This window comes from Molossus molossus, unplaced genomic scaffold (assembly GCF_014108415.1).
Source record: "Molossus molossus isolate mMolMol1 unplaced genomic scaffold, mMolMol1.p scaffold_m16_p_4, whole genome shotgun sequence".
NCBI classification, from domain to species: Eukaryota; Metazoa; Chordata; class Mammalia; order Chiroptera; family Molossidae; genus Molossus; species Molossus molossus.
The window spans coordinates 79,862,239-79,878,557 of record NW_023425377.1 but is presented as its reverse complement, the minus strand read 5'-3'; the positions used below and the strand labels follow the sequence as shown (position 1 = coordinate 79,878,557).

General features: G+C 41.2%; 1 protein-coding gene across 1 annotated transcript in view; it reads left to right on the top strand.

The window, feature by feature from the left end:
* Positions 1 to 10,069, top strand: part of ZNF554 (zinc finger protein 554) — a 28,087-nt gene extending 18,018 nt beyond the window's left edge. The window contains exons 4-6 of the mRNA XM_036240825.1: positions 9,172 to 9,213; positions 9,291 to 9,363; positions 9,921 to 10,069. Coding sequence (XP_036096718.1) covers positions 9,172 to 9,213; positions 9,291 to 9,363; positions 9,921 to 10,002 — 197 coding nt within the window. The 3' untranslated portion in view covers positions 10,003 to 10,069. The remainder of the gene's footprint in view (positions 1 to 9,171; positions 9,214 to 9,290; positions 9,364 to 9,920) is intronic.
* Positions 10,070 to 16,319: the final 6,250 nt, after the last annotated feature.

Sequence of the window (16,319 nt, the reverse complement as noted above, 5' to 3'; positions counted from 1 at the left end):
AAAGGGACACATCGAGTGGCTGCCACCCACACAACCGACCAGGGCTGTGGACAAACTGCAACCGAGGTACGCGCCCTTAGCGGGAACTGAACCCGGGTCTCTCAGGACCACAGGCCGACGCTCTAACCGCTGAGCCAAACCGGCCAGGGCCGCTGTGTCTTTTTATGGGAGCATTCAATCCATTTACATTTAAGGTGATTATTGATATGTAGTTATTTATTGCCATTTTTGTTTAGTGTGGTTATATTGTTCTTCCTATTTGTTTTATTAATTGCAGCAGTCCTTTTAACATTTCTTGCAGTGCTGGTTTGGTGCTAATGTGTTCCCTTAGCCTTTTTTTGTCAGGAAAACTCTTTATTTGACCTTCTACTTTGAACAACAATGGATAGAGTAGTTTTTTGTTTTTGTTTTTTAATCTTTATTGTTGAATGTAGAATGTATTACAGATGTTCCTTTTCCCCCCATTGACCTCCTCCTCCCCACACACGCCCCCTTCCCACCTTTCCCCACACTATTGTCTGTGTCCACTGGTTATGCATATAAGTTCTTTGGTTTATTTCTTCCCACCCCCCCAAACCTCTTCTCTTTGAGGTTTGTCAGTCTAGCAACAAATCTGTACTTCTTTAAAAAAAAATTTTTTTTTATTCTCACCCAAGGACATTTTTCCACTTTTTTTTGTTCAGATATAGCAAGAGGGAGAGAGAGGAAAAGAGAGAGAGAAACATCGATGTGAAGGGACACATCAAGTGGCTGCCACCCGCACGACCAACCAGGGCGGGGGACAAACTGCAACCGAGGTACCTGCCCTTAGCGGGAACTGAACCCGGGTCTCTCTGGACCGCAGGCCGACGCTCCAACCGCTGAGCCAAACCGGCCAGGGCGAAATTTGTACTTCTTAATCCCCTCACCTTTTTCAGCCATTCCCCAACCCCCCTCCCATCTGGCAACCAACAAAATGTTCTCTGTATCTATGAGAATGTTTCTGTTCTGCCTGTTCATTTTGTTTGTAGATTCCATTGTCGATAGATATGTATTCATTGCCATTTTGTTTGTTCATATATTTTATCTTTTTCTTCAAAAAGACCCTTCATCATTTCATATAATAACGGTTTGGTGGTGATGAACTCCTTTAACTCTTTCTTGTCTGGGAAAGTTTGTATATGGCCATCAATTCTAAATGACAGCTTTGCAAGATAGAGTAGTCTTGGTTGTAGGTTCTTGCTTTTCGTCACTCTGAATATTTCTTGCCACTCCCTTCTGGCCTGCAAAGTTTCTTTTGAGAAATCAGCTGACAGCCTAATGGGAACTCCCTTGTAAGTAACTAGCTGCCTTTCTCTTGCTGCTTTTCAGATTCTATCTTTGTCTTGAACCTTTTGCATTTTGATGATGATGTGTCTTGGTGTGGGCTTCTTGGGGTTCATCTTGTTTGGGACTCTCTGTGCTTCCTGGACTTGTATGTCTGTTTCCTTCACCAAGTTAGGAATGTTTTCTGCCATTATTGTTTCAAACAAGTTTTTGATTTCTTGTTCTCTCTCTTCTCCTTCTGGCACCCCCAAGAGGCGAATGTTGGCACGCTTGAAGTTGTCCCAGAGGCTCCTTACACTCTCCTCATTTTTTTGGATTCTTTTTTCTTTTTGCTGTTCTGATTGGGCGTTTTTTGCTTTCTTATATTCCAAATCGATGGTTTGATTCTTGGCTTTACCTACTCTACTATTGAATCTGTGTAAATTATTCTTTATTTCAGTTAATGCCTCCTTCATTTCTGACTGTGCATCCATCATTTCTGACTGGTGTTTTTTTATGCTCTTGAGTCCCTCCCTAAGTTCACTGAGGTTCTCACTAAGTTCATTGAGCATCCTTATAAGCAGTATTTTGAACTCAGCATCTGTTAGGTTGCTTATCTCCATTTCGCTGTCCAGTTCTGTTCTTGGGGTTTTGTTCTGTTCTTTCATTTGGGACCTGTTTCTTTGTCTCCTCATTTTGGCTGCCTCCCTGTGTTTGTTTCTGTGTATTACTTAACAAGCGGTATGGGGCTAGCTGAGACCAGATGCTGCTTGTTGGAAAGAATTTAGAAAAAACTTGAAGCAGGATCCAATACAGGCCAATCCTATGGTTAAGCAAGTGGGAACAGCTTTGGTGGGCCTGGAAGTTGGGTGGCGCGGGGCCTCAGGGAGTCCCCAGGGTGGAACTACCAGTGTGAGCCAGGTTGCTGGAGTCCCAGATATGGTACTGTCTGCTGCCCCAGGGAAGGGCTCACCAAAGGAGCAAAGGCTTCTGACAGCACATTTGTCCCGGAGAAAGCCCCCTCTCCAGCCCTCACTCCAGTGCCAAATAGCTTAGTTCTTCCCTGTATGTCTCTTGTGCCCCTCGAGCTGCCTCCCCTCCAAGCTTAGAGGGAGAGAGTCCAATAAGTCCGTGCGCGAGCCCTTTAAGGAGCTGCCTTGGGCCCCAGCCGCGTCAGCTTCCCTGAGCCTCAGTTCCTGCTGGTTTTTCCAGCCAGAAGTTATGGGGACTTCTCTTCCTGGCACTGAAACCCTGAGCAGGGCACCTGGTATGGTACGGGGACCCCTCAGTCCTCAGGAAGGACCTTCCCAGCTAAGGTGTCCTCCTGATTTTTATCCGCCACACGTGGCTGTGGGACCAGCCCGTCGTGCCGCCGCCCCTCCTACCAGTCTGGATGTGGCTGCTGCTTTAATTCTTTAGTTGTAGGACTTCCATTCAGCTTGATTTCAGGTGGTTTTGAATGATGGTTGTTCTGTAGTTTAGTTGTAACTTTGATGTGGTTGTGGGAGGACACGATACCGCGTTTACCTACGCCTCCATCTTGACCAGAAGTTCTGGATAGAGTAGTTTTGGATTCAGATCTTTGTTTTTTATGACCTTGATTACTTCATGCCATTCCCTTCTGGCCTGTAGTGTTTCTGTTGAGAAGTCAGCTGATAGCCTTATGGGGGTTCCTTTGTAGGTAATCTGTTGCTTATCTCTTGCTGCTTTTAGGATTCTCTCTTTGTCTTTAATTTGTGGCATTTTAATTACTATGTGTCTTGGTGTGGGCCTGTTTGGGTTCTTCTTACTTGGGGTCCTCTGTGCTTCTTGAACTTGAATGCCTTCTTCCTTCACCGAACTAGGGAAGTTTTCTGTCAGTATTTCTTCAAATATTCTCTAACACTTGCTCATTTTCTTCTTCTTCGGGGACTCCTATGATGCAAATATTATTACGTTTCCAGTTGTCCCACAGTTCTCTTAAACTGTCTTCCTGTTTTTTTAATTGTTTTTTTCTTTTGGTTTTCTGATTGGTTGATTTTTTTCTACCCTGTCTTCTAATTCACTGATCCGATTCTTCAGCTTCCTCTACTATGCTGTTTAGACCTTCCAATGTGGTCTTTATTTCTGATATGTCATTCTTCATTTCTTCCTGGTGGTTTTTAATGTCCAGTTGGTTGATTTTCAACATTTCTATGTCTTTACTCATGGTATTGATGCCCTTACTCATGCTGTTGAGCTTCCTCAAGATCATGGCTTTGAATTCTAGCTCTGTCAACTTGCTTAACTGCTCCTCATTCATCTTGGTAAAGGTCTCTTGTTCTTTCATTTGTCATTTGTTTCTTTGTTTTACCTTTTTGGCTATTACAGTGGAGCCTGCCAAATTTTCCCTGTGGGTGTTGGAATTCTTCTATTTGTGGCTCCCTCTGCTGGATTTGGATGAGCGTGGGAGGACCCACTTTAAACACCACTGTCAAGTCTTACTTTCCTGGGCCCAGTTGCAAGCCCAGGAATGGTTCAGTTATCCTCTAGCTTTTTTTGCCTGGAGGCTATTGGTCACAGTTACATGAAGAGCCTTGGGTTCTCAGTTGAATGAAAAACTCCCTCAGGTGTTCAGAGTAAGGGGATTTCCTGGGGGTGGGGCAGATGCTGGTTGTTAATGAGCCTCAGTTTGCATTTCATTGGCCACCGATGTGGTTGAATCTCTGAAGGAGGGGCCGCTGCCTCTCCCCAGATCCTTGGGAAGGAATAATGTGGCCACTGTCCTGCATGGCTGCAACTCAGCAACAGCTCTGAGTGCCCTACAAATCCCGAGTGTCCCCACACAGTTCCAGTCCAGTCTGCCCACCCTCTGCTGGAGCCCAAGGTGAGTGGCTGTGGCTATTTTAGTGTCTGTCCTGGCTCTGAGCTGTGGAGCTGCTTGGGAGTTTATCCCCGAGGGCGCTGCTCACAACTCAGACCGCTGCTGTCCGTGGGCTCCCAACCCCCATCTGGTGCCTCTGCAATCCTACCAGGATCGAGTCAGTGTCCCTGGTTATATGCTCCTCGTAAGCTGCTTTTCTGTTGCCTTTTCCTGATGATTTGTCTTTATTTTAGTTGTAATTCCAGTTTGGTCCTGGGAGATGGTCTGTGTAGCTTCTATTCACTCTGCCGCCATTTTGGAATCTCTCTTTATTGATTTTAGAGAGAGAGGAAGGGAGAAGGTGAGAGACAGAGACATCAATAAAAGAGAATATCAATTGGCTGCTTCCTGCATGTCCCCCCCCACACACACACACTGGGGATTTGGCCCACAACTTGGGCATGTGCCCTGACTGGGAATCAAACCAGCAACCTCTTGGTGCATGGGTCAGTGCTCAACCACTGAGCCACAGCAGGCAGGCTTGACACCTGATATGGCAGACAGAAAATCAAGGAGACAGAAGCCTTAAAATGACACACTAGATCAAATGGATTTAATTGATATCTTCAGAGCATTTCACCCCACAGCAGCAGAATATACATTCTTTTTCAAGAGTCCATGGAATGTATTCTAGGGTAGACCACATGTCAGACACAAAATAAGTCTCAATAAATTTAAGAAGATTGAAATCATATCAAGGACCTTCTCTGACCATAATACTATGAAATTTGAAATCAATCAGTGAAAAACACACAAAGATATGGAGACTAAATAACATGTTATTAAGCAATGAATAGGTTAACAGTGAGATTAAGGAAGAAATCAAAAGAATCTTGAAACATTTAAAATGAGAACACAACACCCAAAATCTGTGACACAGGAAAAGCAGTCTTAAAAGGAAAATTCAGCCCTGGCCAGTTTTGCTCAGTGGTTAGAGCATTGGCCTGTGGTCCAGAGAGACCCTGGTTCAGTTCCCACTGAGGGCACGTACCTCGGTTGCAGTTTGTCCGTGGCCCTGGTTGGGTCGTGCGGGTGGCAACCACTCGATGTGTCCCTTTCACATCGATGTTTCTCTCTCTCTCTCCCACTCTATCTGAACAAAAAAATGGAAAAAAATGTCCTCAGGTGAGGATAAAAAAAAAAAAGGAAAATTCATATCATTAAAGGCCTATCTCAAGAAATAAGAAAAATCTCAAACAAACAATCTAACTTTACACTTAAAGGAACTTGAAGAATAACAAATAAAGCCCAGAGCGAGTAGAAGGAAGGAAATAATAAAGATAAGAGCAAAAATATACAGAATAGAGTTTTCAAAAAACAATACAAAAGATCATTGAAACCAAGAGCTGGTTCTAATGTAAACAAGATTGACAGACTTTTAACCAGACTCATCAAGAAAAAAAGACAGAGGACCCAAATAAATAAAATCAGAAATGATAGAGAAGTAACAGCTGACATTAAAGAAATACTGAGGATTGTAAGAAAATAGTATGAACAACTATATGCCAACAAGTTGGACAAATCTGGATGAAATGGATAATTTCCTAGAAACATGCAGTATTCCAAAATTTTATCAGGAAGAATCAGATAATCTGAATAGACAAATCACAAGTAGTCAAATTGAAGCAGTAAAAACAAACAAACAAACAAAAAAACTCTCAACAAATAAAAGCCCTGGACTGGATGGCTTTACAGGTGAATTTTACAAAACAGTCAAACTATTCCACAAAATTCAAGAGGAGGAAAGACTCCCAAGCTCATTTTACAAGGTCAGCATTATCCTAATTCCAAAACCAGGTAAAGGCATGACAAAGAAAAAAAAGTATAGGCCAGCCCTGGCCAGTTTGGCTCAGCGGTTAGAGCGTCAGCCTGCGGTCCGGAGAGACCCAGGTTCGGTTCCCGCTAAGGGCATGTACTTCGGTTGCAGTTTGTCCCCAGCCCTGGTTGGTCGTGCGGGTGGCAGCCACTCAATGTGTCCCTTCATGTCGATGTTTCTCTCTCTCTCTCCCTTCCTCTCTCTCCCTCCCACTCTATCTGTACAAAAAATGGAAATATATCCTCGGGTGAGGATAAAAAAAAAAAAAAAAGTATAGGCCAATATCCCTGATGAACATAGATGCTGAAATCCTCAACAAAATATTAGCAAACCAGATCCAGCAATACATTAAAAAGATCATACACCATGACCAAGTGGGATTTATTCTGGGGATGCAAGATTGGTACACTATCTGCAAAACAATAAATGTGATACACCACATAAACAAAATGAAGAATAAAAACCACTTGATCATATAAATAGATGCAGAAAAAGCATTTGTTAAAATTTAGCACCCATTTATTATTAGTAGTAGTATTAGTATTATTTTTAATCCTCTCCTGAGGATATTTTCTCAAATAACTTCAGATAGAGTGGGAGGGGGGCAGAGAGAGGGAGAGAGAGAGAGAGAGAGAAAAAGAAACATAAATGTGAGAGGAACACATCGATTGGTTGCCTTCCGCACGACCCTGACCAGGGCCGGGGATGAACTGAAACTGAGGTATGTGCCCTTGGCCAGAATCAAACCCGCAACTGTTTGGGCCATGGGCCGACGCTCTAACCACTGGGCAAAACTGGCCAGGGCAATCCAGCACCCATTTATGATAAAAACTCTCAGCAAAGTGGAAATAGAGGGAACATACCTCAACATAATAAAGGCCATATATGACAAACCAACAGCCAACATCATACTCAATGGGCAGAAACTACAAGTGTTCCCCTTTAGATCAGGAACAAGACAGGGATGTCTGCTTTCACAACTCTTATTCAACATAGTACTGGAAGTCCTAGCCACAGCAATCAAACAGGAAGAAGAAATAAAGGGCATAAAAATTGGAAAGGAAGAGCTAAAATTGTCATTATTTGCAGATGACATGATACTGTATACAGAGAACCCTAAAGATTCCATGAAAAACTTCTAGAATTGATAAATAAATTCAGTAAAGTAGCAGGATTTTAACTGATTTTAGAGAGAGGAAGGGAGAGAGAGAGAAGCATTTGTGCAAGAGAGAAACATCGATTGGTTGCCTCCCACAAGCACCCCAACCGGGGATTAAACCTACAAATTGGGTATGTGCCCTGACTGGGAATCAAACCCACCACCTTTTGGTGTATGGGATGGTGTTCCAAACAGCTGAACTACACAGACCAGGGCTAGGTTTAACAAAAAAAATATATGTTTTCATTTATTTTTTTAGAGAAAAAAGAAGGGAAAGAGAGAGAACAAAACACTGATGTGAGAGAGAAACATTGATTGGTTGCCTCCCACACGCCTCCAACTCAGGATTGAGCCTGCAACTTGGGCGTGTACCCTGATCAAGAATCGAACCGGGCCCTAGCCGGTTTGGCTCAGCGGTTAGAGCGTCGGCCTGCGGTCCCGAGAGACCCGGGTTCGGTTCCCGCTAAGGGCATGTATCTCAGTTGCAGTTTGTCCCCGACCCTGGTTGGGTTGTGCGGGTGGCAACTACTCGATGTGTCCCTTTCACATCGATGTCTCTCTCTCTCTCTTTCTCTCCCCCACTCTATCTGAACAAAATATCGAAAAAAAAATGTCCTCAGGTGAGGATAAAAAAAAAAAGAATCGAACCGGGACCTCTCAGTCCATGGAATGATGCTCAATCTACTGAGCCACACCAGCTGGGCCATTTAACTTTTTGAGGAAACTCCAGACTGTTTTCTACAGCAGCTGCCCCATTTCACATTCCTACCAGCAATGTATGTGGGTTCCGATTTCTCCACATCCTCTCCAATATTTATTTTCTGTTTTATTTTATCTTAAAAAAAGTATAACCATTCTAATAGGTATGAGTGGTATCTGATTGTGGGCTTAAATAGTTTTTAATATTTAAATTACAGTTGACATTCAATATTATATTAGTTTCAGGTGTACAGCATAGTGGTTAGACATTTATATAATTTACGAAGTGTTCCCCTGATAATTCTAGTACCCACCTGACACCATACATAGTTACTACAGTGTTATTGACTATATTCCCTATATGTACTTGTACATCCCCTTAACTCTTTTGCAATTGCCAATTTATACTTCTTAATCCCTTCACCTTTATTACCCAGGCTCCCAATCCCCCTTTCATCTGGCAACCATCAGTTTGTTCTCTGTATCTATGAGTCTGTTTCTGTTTGATATTTTGTTCTTTAGATTCCACATATAAGTGAAATCATATGGTAGTTGTCTTTCTCCATCTGACTTGTTTCATTTAACATAATACCCTAAAGGTCTATCCATGTTGCAAATGGCAAGATTTCACTCTTTTTTATGACTGTGTGATATTTCATTGTACCAGTTCTTTATCCAATTGTCTATCGATGGACACTTAGGTTACTTCCATATCTTGGCTGTTGTAAATAATGCTGTTGTGAATATAGGGGTGCATGTCTTTTTGAATTAGTGTTTTGGATTTCTTCAGATAACTACCCAGAATTGGAATTGCTGGGTCATATGGTAGTTCTATTCTTTAATTTTTAGAGGAAACTCCATACCATTTTCCATAGTGGCTGCACCAATATACATTCCCACCAACAGTGCACAAGGGTTCCCTTTTCTCCAGATATTCCCTAACACTTGTCATTTTTTGTCTTTTTGATAACAGCCATTCTGACAGGTGTAAGATGATATCTCATTGTGGTTTTTATTTGCATTTTCCTGATGATTAGAGACGTTGAGCATCTTTTCATGTGTCTATTCGCCATCTGTATGTTCTCTTTGGAGAAATGTCTATTCAGGTCCTCTACTCATTTTTAATTGGATTGTTTATCTTTTTGGTGTTTTATTGTGTTTTTGATTAGCATTTCCCTAGTAACATGATGGTGAGCATCTTTTCATGGGCTTGTTGGCTAGCCATTTTTATGTCTCTGGGGGAAATGTAAGATGCACAGTTTTTTTATTTGGAAAATAAAATTTTAGCTGGATCAGTATGCCACTTCTTCAGCATGCTCTTGTCTCTTTCAGAAACTTTGAAGAACCAACGTATTGATGTGGCCACCAAGGATGGTACATTTTCCCCAGCACAAATCTCTCAAGACACCAGTCTTTTCCTATGGACAGGGTGTTCACTCTTTTGGCCACAGGTTTCTTCCCACTTGGAGCAAGGATAAGCCATGTTGATGGGGGGAAAAAGAGTTTCCCAAGCCTCCTGTTCAGGTGAGTACCAGTCAGACGTGAGCCATTGGGATGGAGGCAGTGTCTTGGGGACTATGTCAGAGATCTCTCCACAGAGGCCCTAATTGTAGAAGGAGAAAGCCTAGGTTCTTGGTGGCACTTTCTCAGATACCTTCAGTTCATCCTCCAGCAATGTTCTTTCACATACTGCCTCCTCCCCCTCTTGGGTTCAGAGAAAAGAACTTACCATTTTTTTGGTGTGTGAAGCCATTCTACCTGTGTTTCTAATTACAATTCTTTCCTCTCTCTTTTCTTGATAATTCTTTCTCTCTGTCATTCTTATCCCCTTTTTTGTAGAGCAATTCCTTCTACATTTATGTTTTCTCTATTTTCCACCATTGTCAAACATTTTACACTGCATCCTGTCCTCAGCAGATCAGCTTACTGATCCATCTCTCATTTTCCTGTCCTTCCCTCTTGTTGAAAGCTAATACTTGACCATGAGTCCACATATGCCTTGTATATTTTGGAAGTACATATGTCACACCATTCTTCAATTAGAAGTTGTATTCTTTTTTCTTTTTTTTTGCCCCCTCAAGTAATTTCAGATCAGGAGACTGGACTGAAAAGTCAAGATTTCATTTACAAGAAGGTGGTTTTACAGGAAGAACCACCTGGTAGTATGAATATTATAAAGCTCCCCAGAGAAGACTGGGGCTGTGGTCAACTTGAGGAGAACCATGAAGATCCCCAAGGCTTTTGAGGCAAGTGGCATACATCCAGTTAAAGGCATTTGCTTTAGAAAAGGCTACTGCCTGGCATGAAATTGGGGAAAACTGTAATCTGAGCACAGACCTTCTTTTATCACAGGGAGTTTCCGTAGGAAAACACTTCCATGACTGTGACCTAAATATTAAATGTTTGGTAGCTAATCCATTTTTAAACCATCATCAGATGGGATATACAGACCAGAGACCCTGTGAAAATATTGCATGTGGGAAAGACCTCAGCCAAAATTGCCCCCTTATAAAACACAAAAGAACTCAAACATCTGCATATGCAGAACGTGGGAAATCAGTTAATGATGATATGACTCTTACAATACATAACAAAATTAATATGGTGAAGAAGCCCTATGAATGTTTTCATTGTGGGAAATTGTTTAACTGGAGGCATTCACTAAGTGAACGTCAGAGAATTCACACAGGAGAGAGACCATACGAATGTCGGGAATGTGGGAGGACTTTTACGCACAGCTTAACTCTCACTCGACATTTGAGAACCCATACTGGAGAGAAGCCCTATGTGTGCAGTGAATGTGGGAAGGCCTTCAACAGGATTTCATCTCTTACCCAACATCAGAGGATTCACACAGGGGAAAAGCCCTATAAATGCAAAGACTGTGGAAAATCCTTCTGCCAGAGTTCTTACTTGATCTTGCATAAGTGAACACATACCAGTGAGAAGCCCTATGAATGTAATGAGTGTGGGAAGGCCTTCAGCGACCGCTCATCACTTAACCAGCATGAGCAAACTCACACTGGTGAGAACCCCTATGAATGTAATCAATGTGGAAAGGCATTCAGCCAGAGTTCTTCCCTTATCACACATCAGAAAACCCACACTAGGAAAAAAAAACATATAAAATCATTGACTGTGGGAGAGCTTTCTGTAAGAGCAGCCACTTTATTGCATTTTAGACCTTGTTTGTTGTCATGTAAAATACTTTTTTAGCACTCTACCAAATAAATATGGTTAGACATTGCCCTCTCATGTCCTGTTTGAAAAAAAGTCGGCTCATGCCACATTCTTGAATGAAAGCCCTGAGATTTAGATCCCAGAGGGGCCTTTTAATGAGGGAAATTGCCACTGAGCTATGCCCAATGAGTTCCACCTTCTGGGAAAAGATCAATAAATGGGAATACTAACATGGAATGGGATTTTTGTAAGAATGATCATATCCATTGAGTTATTAAATTAAAAGGTATTCTGTTTCAACTTCTACTTTCAGTTGTCAATTTAAAAATTTTTTTAATCCTCACCCAAGGACATACTTGTTTATTAATTTATTTTTTTTTAGAGAGAGAGAAACATCAATGTGAGAGAGAAACATTGATCAGTTGCCTCCCATTTGGTATGCACCCTGAGCAGGGATCAAACCCACAATCTAGGTATGGGCCCTGATTGGGAATCGAACCCACAACCTTTTGGTGCATGGGACAGTGCTCCAACCAACTGAGCCACCCAGCCAGGGCTCAGTTGTCAATATTTTTGTTTCAATAATTATTCAATATTTTACTTAATTATTCCAATGCTGTTGGTCACTTAGTGAGGTCCTGACTTGTCCCACACCCTACTATAGCAATGCAGAGTGTATGTTAAGACAGAAAGTGTTTTGGGTGCAATGTGAAAAATATGGTGTAATATAGTATATGTAGTTCTATCCAGTAAAGTTGAAATATATACATACATGGGCAAAAGCTGGACAGAGATATGCAGAAATGAACAGTTTATTGGTCAGGGTTATGGGATTATATGTGATTTTTTGCTATTTCATTTGCAATTGCTGGTATCATTTTGTTGTTAATCCTCTCCTGAAAATATTTTTCCTTTTTTTTTTTTTATTAGATAGAGTGGAAGGGAGAGCAGGAGAGAGGGAGAAACATCAATGTGAGAGAGACATATTGATTGGTTGCTTCTCGCACAACCCCGACTGGGGCAGGGGATTGAACCTGCAACCCAGGTGTCCTTGACCAGGAATCAAACCCACAACCCTTCAGTCTTCAGGCTGACACTCTAACCTCTGAGCCAAACTGGCCAGGGCATGCTGGTATCATTTTGACAATAATTAAAAATCAAACAACACCAAGGGATATTCAGTTTCATTGATCAGTTAGGAAGGATAGTGGACACCAAGATGATGGGGATACAGTGCGGAAGGATTTGGGACAGGGAGAGGTGGAATGACCTTTGGTGGCCTGGGAAAAGTCTTAGTTGTCAGGTGTACTTGCCATAGTATAGGCCAAGGGCGCTATACACATCATCACTGCTATTATTAACATTTATTGGTGCTTACTGTATTCCTGGTGCCACTCCAGCACTTATGTTTCTTCATTTAACCTTCTCAACAACCCATGAAATAGTAGGAAGGGGAAACAGAAATAAAGTAACTTGCCCAAAGTCACACAACTGGAAAGTAGTGGAATCTGGATTTGAATTTGAGCAACCTGCACAAAGTCAATGCCACATTAGAAAGGAGGAATACAAAGGAGTTGTGTTTTCTTTTTTTGTTCTCACCTGAGGACATTCTTTGCATTTTTTTTTGATATTTTGTTCAGATAGAGTGGGAGGGGGAGAGAGAGAGAGAGAAACATCGATGTGAAAGGGACACATCGAGTGGCTGCCACCCACATGACCCAACCGAGGCCAGGGACAAACAGCAACTGAGGTACGTGCCTTTAGTGGGAACCGAACCTGGGTCTCTCCGGATTGCAGGCCGATGCTCTAACCGCTGAGCCAAACTGGCCAGGGCGAGTTGTGTTTTCTAAATTCTCCCTCAGAAGACATTTTCATCTGAATCTTCTCCTTTCCCTGGAGATAAAGAGGAAAGTTGCCTGTCAAGTGCCCTTTAATTTAAGTGGGACCTGATCACATGAATATGGTTGTTTTTCCTTAAAGTAAAGATCCTTTATTTGGGGTCTGTGTAGACCATACTGAGTTGATGGATACAAAGTGTGTGTTGGGGCATAGATGTCCTTTCTGGGGAAAGCATCTATGGCTTTCACCATATTCTTAGGCATAGTTGACTTAGAGGTGTCATGAGTGCACTGTTTTTCAGTTTTGATCTCTCCCCTCTGCCAACAAGTATTTATAGAGAACCTGAACTCTTTGTGTTAACAGTGGCTGTAAGACAGACATATATTTCAGTGGTGAGGAAGCAGGGCGGCTTCATGGGCATGCGATCCAAGGCTGCTCTCAGAAAGGTCCTGTGATTGCTTTAATACTCTGCTGTACACATCTTAGTGTTATTAATAATTTTGAAAGGGTCTCCCCTAAATTTTTATTTTGCACTAAGCTCTACATGTTCTGTAGCCAGATCCATGATGGAGTGAGGGGCAGGGACAGATATTAAACAAGTAACCAAATACTCTAATTAAATAATTACAGATTTTGGTACATTCTTTAGAGCATAAAAACAGAATGCTGCTGTAATAGATAATGAGAGGGACCAACTGCAGATAGGGCCTTTCTGAGGGTCTGAATTTAACTTGAGATGTGAATCATTGCAGCAATCAAGATGAGGAATTTAACCAGAGGAGAATTTAAGTTTAGCTCTGTTTTTACATGTCGTTTTATGATCATTAAAAAAAATTTTTTTTACAGTTTTGTTTTAATTGCTCTGACTAAAAAGTATTTTGAGAGAGAATATACTTTTTTAAACTTCTGGGTGTTTAAATGTTCTTTCCCCATCTTTAAAAAAACAAATTATTTTTCTTGTCTTATTTCACAGGCTTACTCCTTTAGTACTATGTTGAATGGGGGTGTTGAGAACAGATTTCCTTGCTTTGTTTCTGATCTTAGGGAAAATCATTCAGTCTTTCACCATAGAGTGTGATGTTAATTGTAGGATTTTCACACTCTTCATCCTTATTTTTTAAATTGAATTTCTTCTTTTATTATGCTGTAGTTTGAGAATGTTTCTACTGTTTTGAATCTTTGAAAGTTATTGAGGTTTAGAAGTATTTTGTAGATATTGAAAAGCAGATGGGTTCTCAGCTTTTGTGATTAAGAATCTGGCTTGTCTATTAAATCAATCTTATTAAACAATGGCTCTCAAATTTTTTTTTTTTTTTTTTTTTTTTTATCCTCACCTGAGGACATTTTTCCATTTTTTGTTCAGGTAGAGTGGGAGGGAGAGAGAGGAACAGAGAGAGAGAGAGAAACATCGATGTGAAAGGAACACATCGAGTGGCTGCCACCCGCACAACCGACCAGGGCCGGGGACAAACTGCAACCGAGGTACGCGCCCTTAGCGGGAACCGAACCTGGGTCTCTCAGGACCACAGGCCGACGCTCTAACCGCTGAACCAAACTGGCCAGGGCATGGCTCTCAAATTTTATGTTAGGCTATAGCCACTGAGCCAAACTGGCCAGGGCAATTTCAAATTTTTAAATTTCTTGTATCTCTCTTTTTAACATACAGAGGGATTATGTTTTAGGATCCTTTTCTTTTGGTGTAATGTTTTTGGCTTTAATTCTGTTAACATTTTATGTCATTTTTCTTATTTTTGAAGTTTCTTTTTCTCTTTATTTTTTATTGTATTATTTGTATTGGAGGAGCGTATTTATTTTCTGATAATTTGGAAGGTGCATTCTCTGCTTTAATTTCTTTCGGCATTTTATTTTATTACATTAACTTATATATTGTGATTTAACATTAAGCAGTTTTCTTTTTTAATCTTTATTGTTGAAAGTATTACAGATGTTCCCCCTTTTTTCCTCCATTGGCCTAAACAGTTTTGAAGGATAAGAAAGTCCAGTTATGGAGTATGTATAGGATAATAGCATATTTATAACACTTGAATATAGGGATGGTAATGTTATATATAGTTTATGGATCTGTGTATGGCATGGCAGTAATAAACATCATGCTTGTGAATATGGTTTCCTCTGGGAAGAGATGGAGAGGAATAGGATCCTGGAGGTAATACACAGGGCATTTCGATTCTATCTATAATGTTTTTGTTCCTTCAAGAAATTTGACAGAGTATGGTGAAGTGATAGGATTCCATACAGCTTAGCAGTAGATACATGAGTATTCAAAATGTTATTCCTTGAATATTTTGTATTTTTGAAAAGTTTCATAATAGTTTAAAAGTGTTCCCTCCCTTCTCACTGGGTTGCAATTTTAATTAATATAAGCCTTCATAAGGAATGCAAAAATCAACTCTCCTTATGTTTTGCAAATGGATGCTTAAGGTTTGGGATAAAAATTCAGAATATCGTCTATCCAAAAAGTGCTATTTTAAAAAAGGGAAAAAAGTGCTATATTTCAGACACAAAGACACTAAGGTGTTGTTCTCTGAAAAAGGTCAAATCGCTCCAAGATGTGTTGTAGTAGGAGCAGAGTCATGTTGAAAGAGTATATGAGACGTTCACAGTTGTTGCATGAAGGATGAGATTGGAAATAGGAGTTATTTGTGCCACTTATTAAGTTAGTTTCTCTGCTTCAGACCCATTATACGAGTTTCTTGTTATTGCTGTAACAGATTACCACACTTAGTGACTTAAAACAACCTATTTATACATATAACAGTTCTGGAGGCTAGAGCCTAAAATCGAGGTGTGGGTAGGTTGATGTTTGAGGTGTGGGTAGGTTGATGTTCTTTCTGGAGGCTCCAGGCCAGACTCATTCCAGGCCTTTTCCAGCTTCTAGAGGCACCACATCCCTGACTCTGACCTTCTTGCCTTCCTCTTATGAGGCTCCTTGTGATGATACTGGGTCCCCCAGGGAATCCAGGGTCATCTCCATTTTAGGGTTCTTAACCCAATCCCGTCTGCAAAGTCCCTTCTGCCATGGGAGGTGACATAGTCATAGGTTCCAGTGACTAGGTGGTGCATACCTACAGGGGGCTGTCATTCTGCTGGCCACCACATACCCTTTCATACTTTGGTTTGTGACATGGGGTGGAAGTGCTGCAAAACATGTTTCTATGTTGCCAGTGGCTTCCCATTAGGCTCTGCCAATGGGAGACCTTGAAGGGAGGGTGAAAGGCTGGAGGAGAGACAGGGGATTTGTTCTGTCCTGGCCCTCTCACTCCTCACATGTTTGAAACTGGCTTTGTTTTCTCTGCTTGAATAACATTCTAGCATGGTCCAGGTATTTTTTTATTTTTTTATTTTTTATCATCCTCACCCAAGGACATTTTTCCATTTTTTGTTCAGGTAGAGTGGGAGGGAGAGAGAGGAAGAGAGAGAGAGAAACATCGATGTGAAAG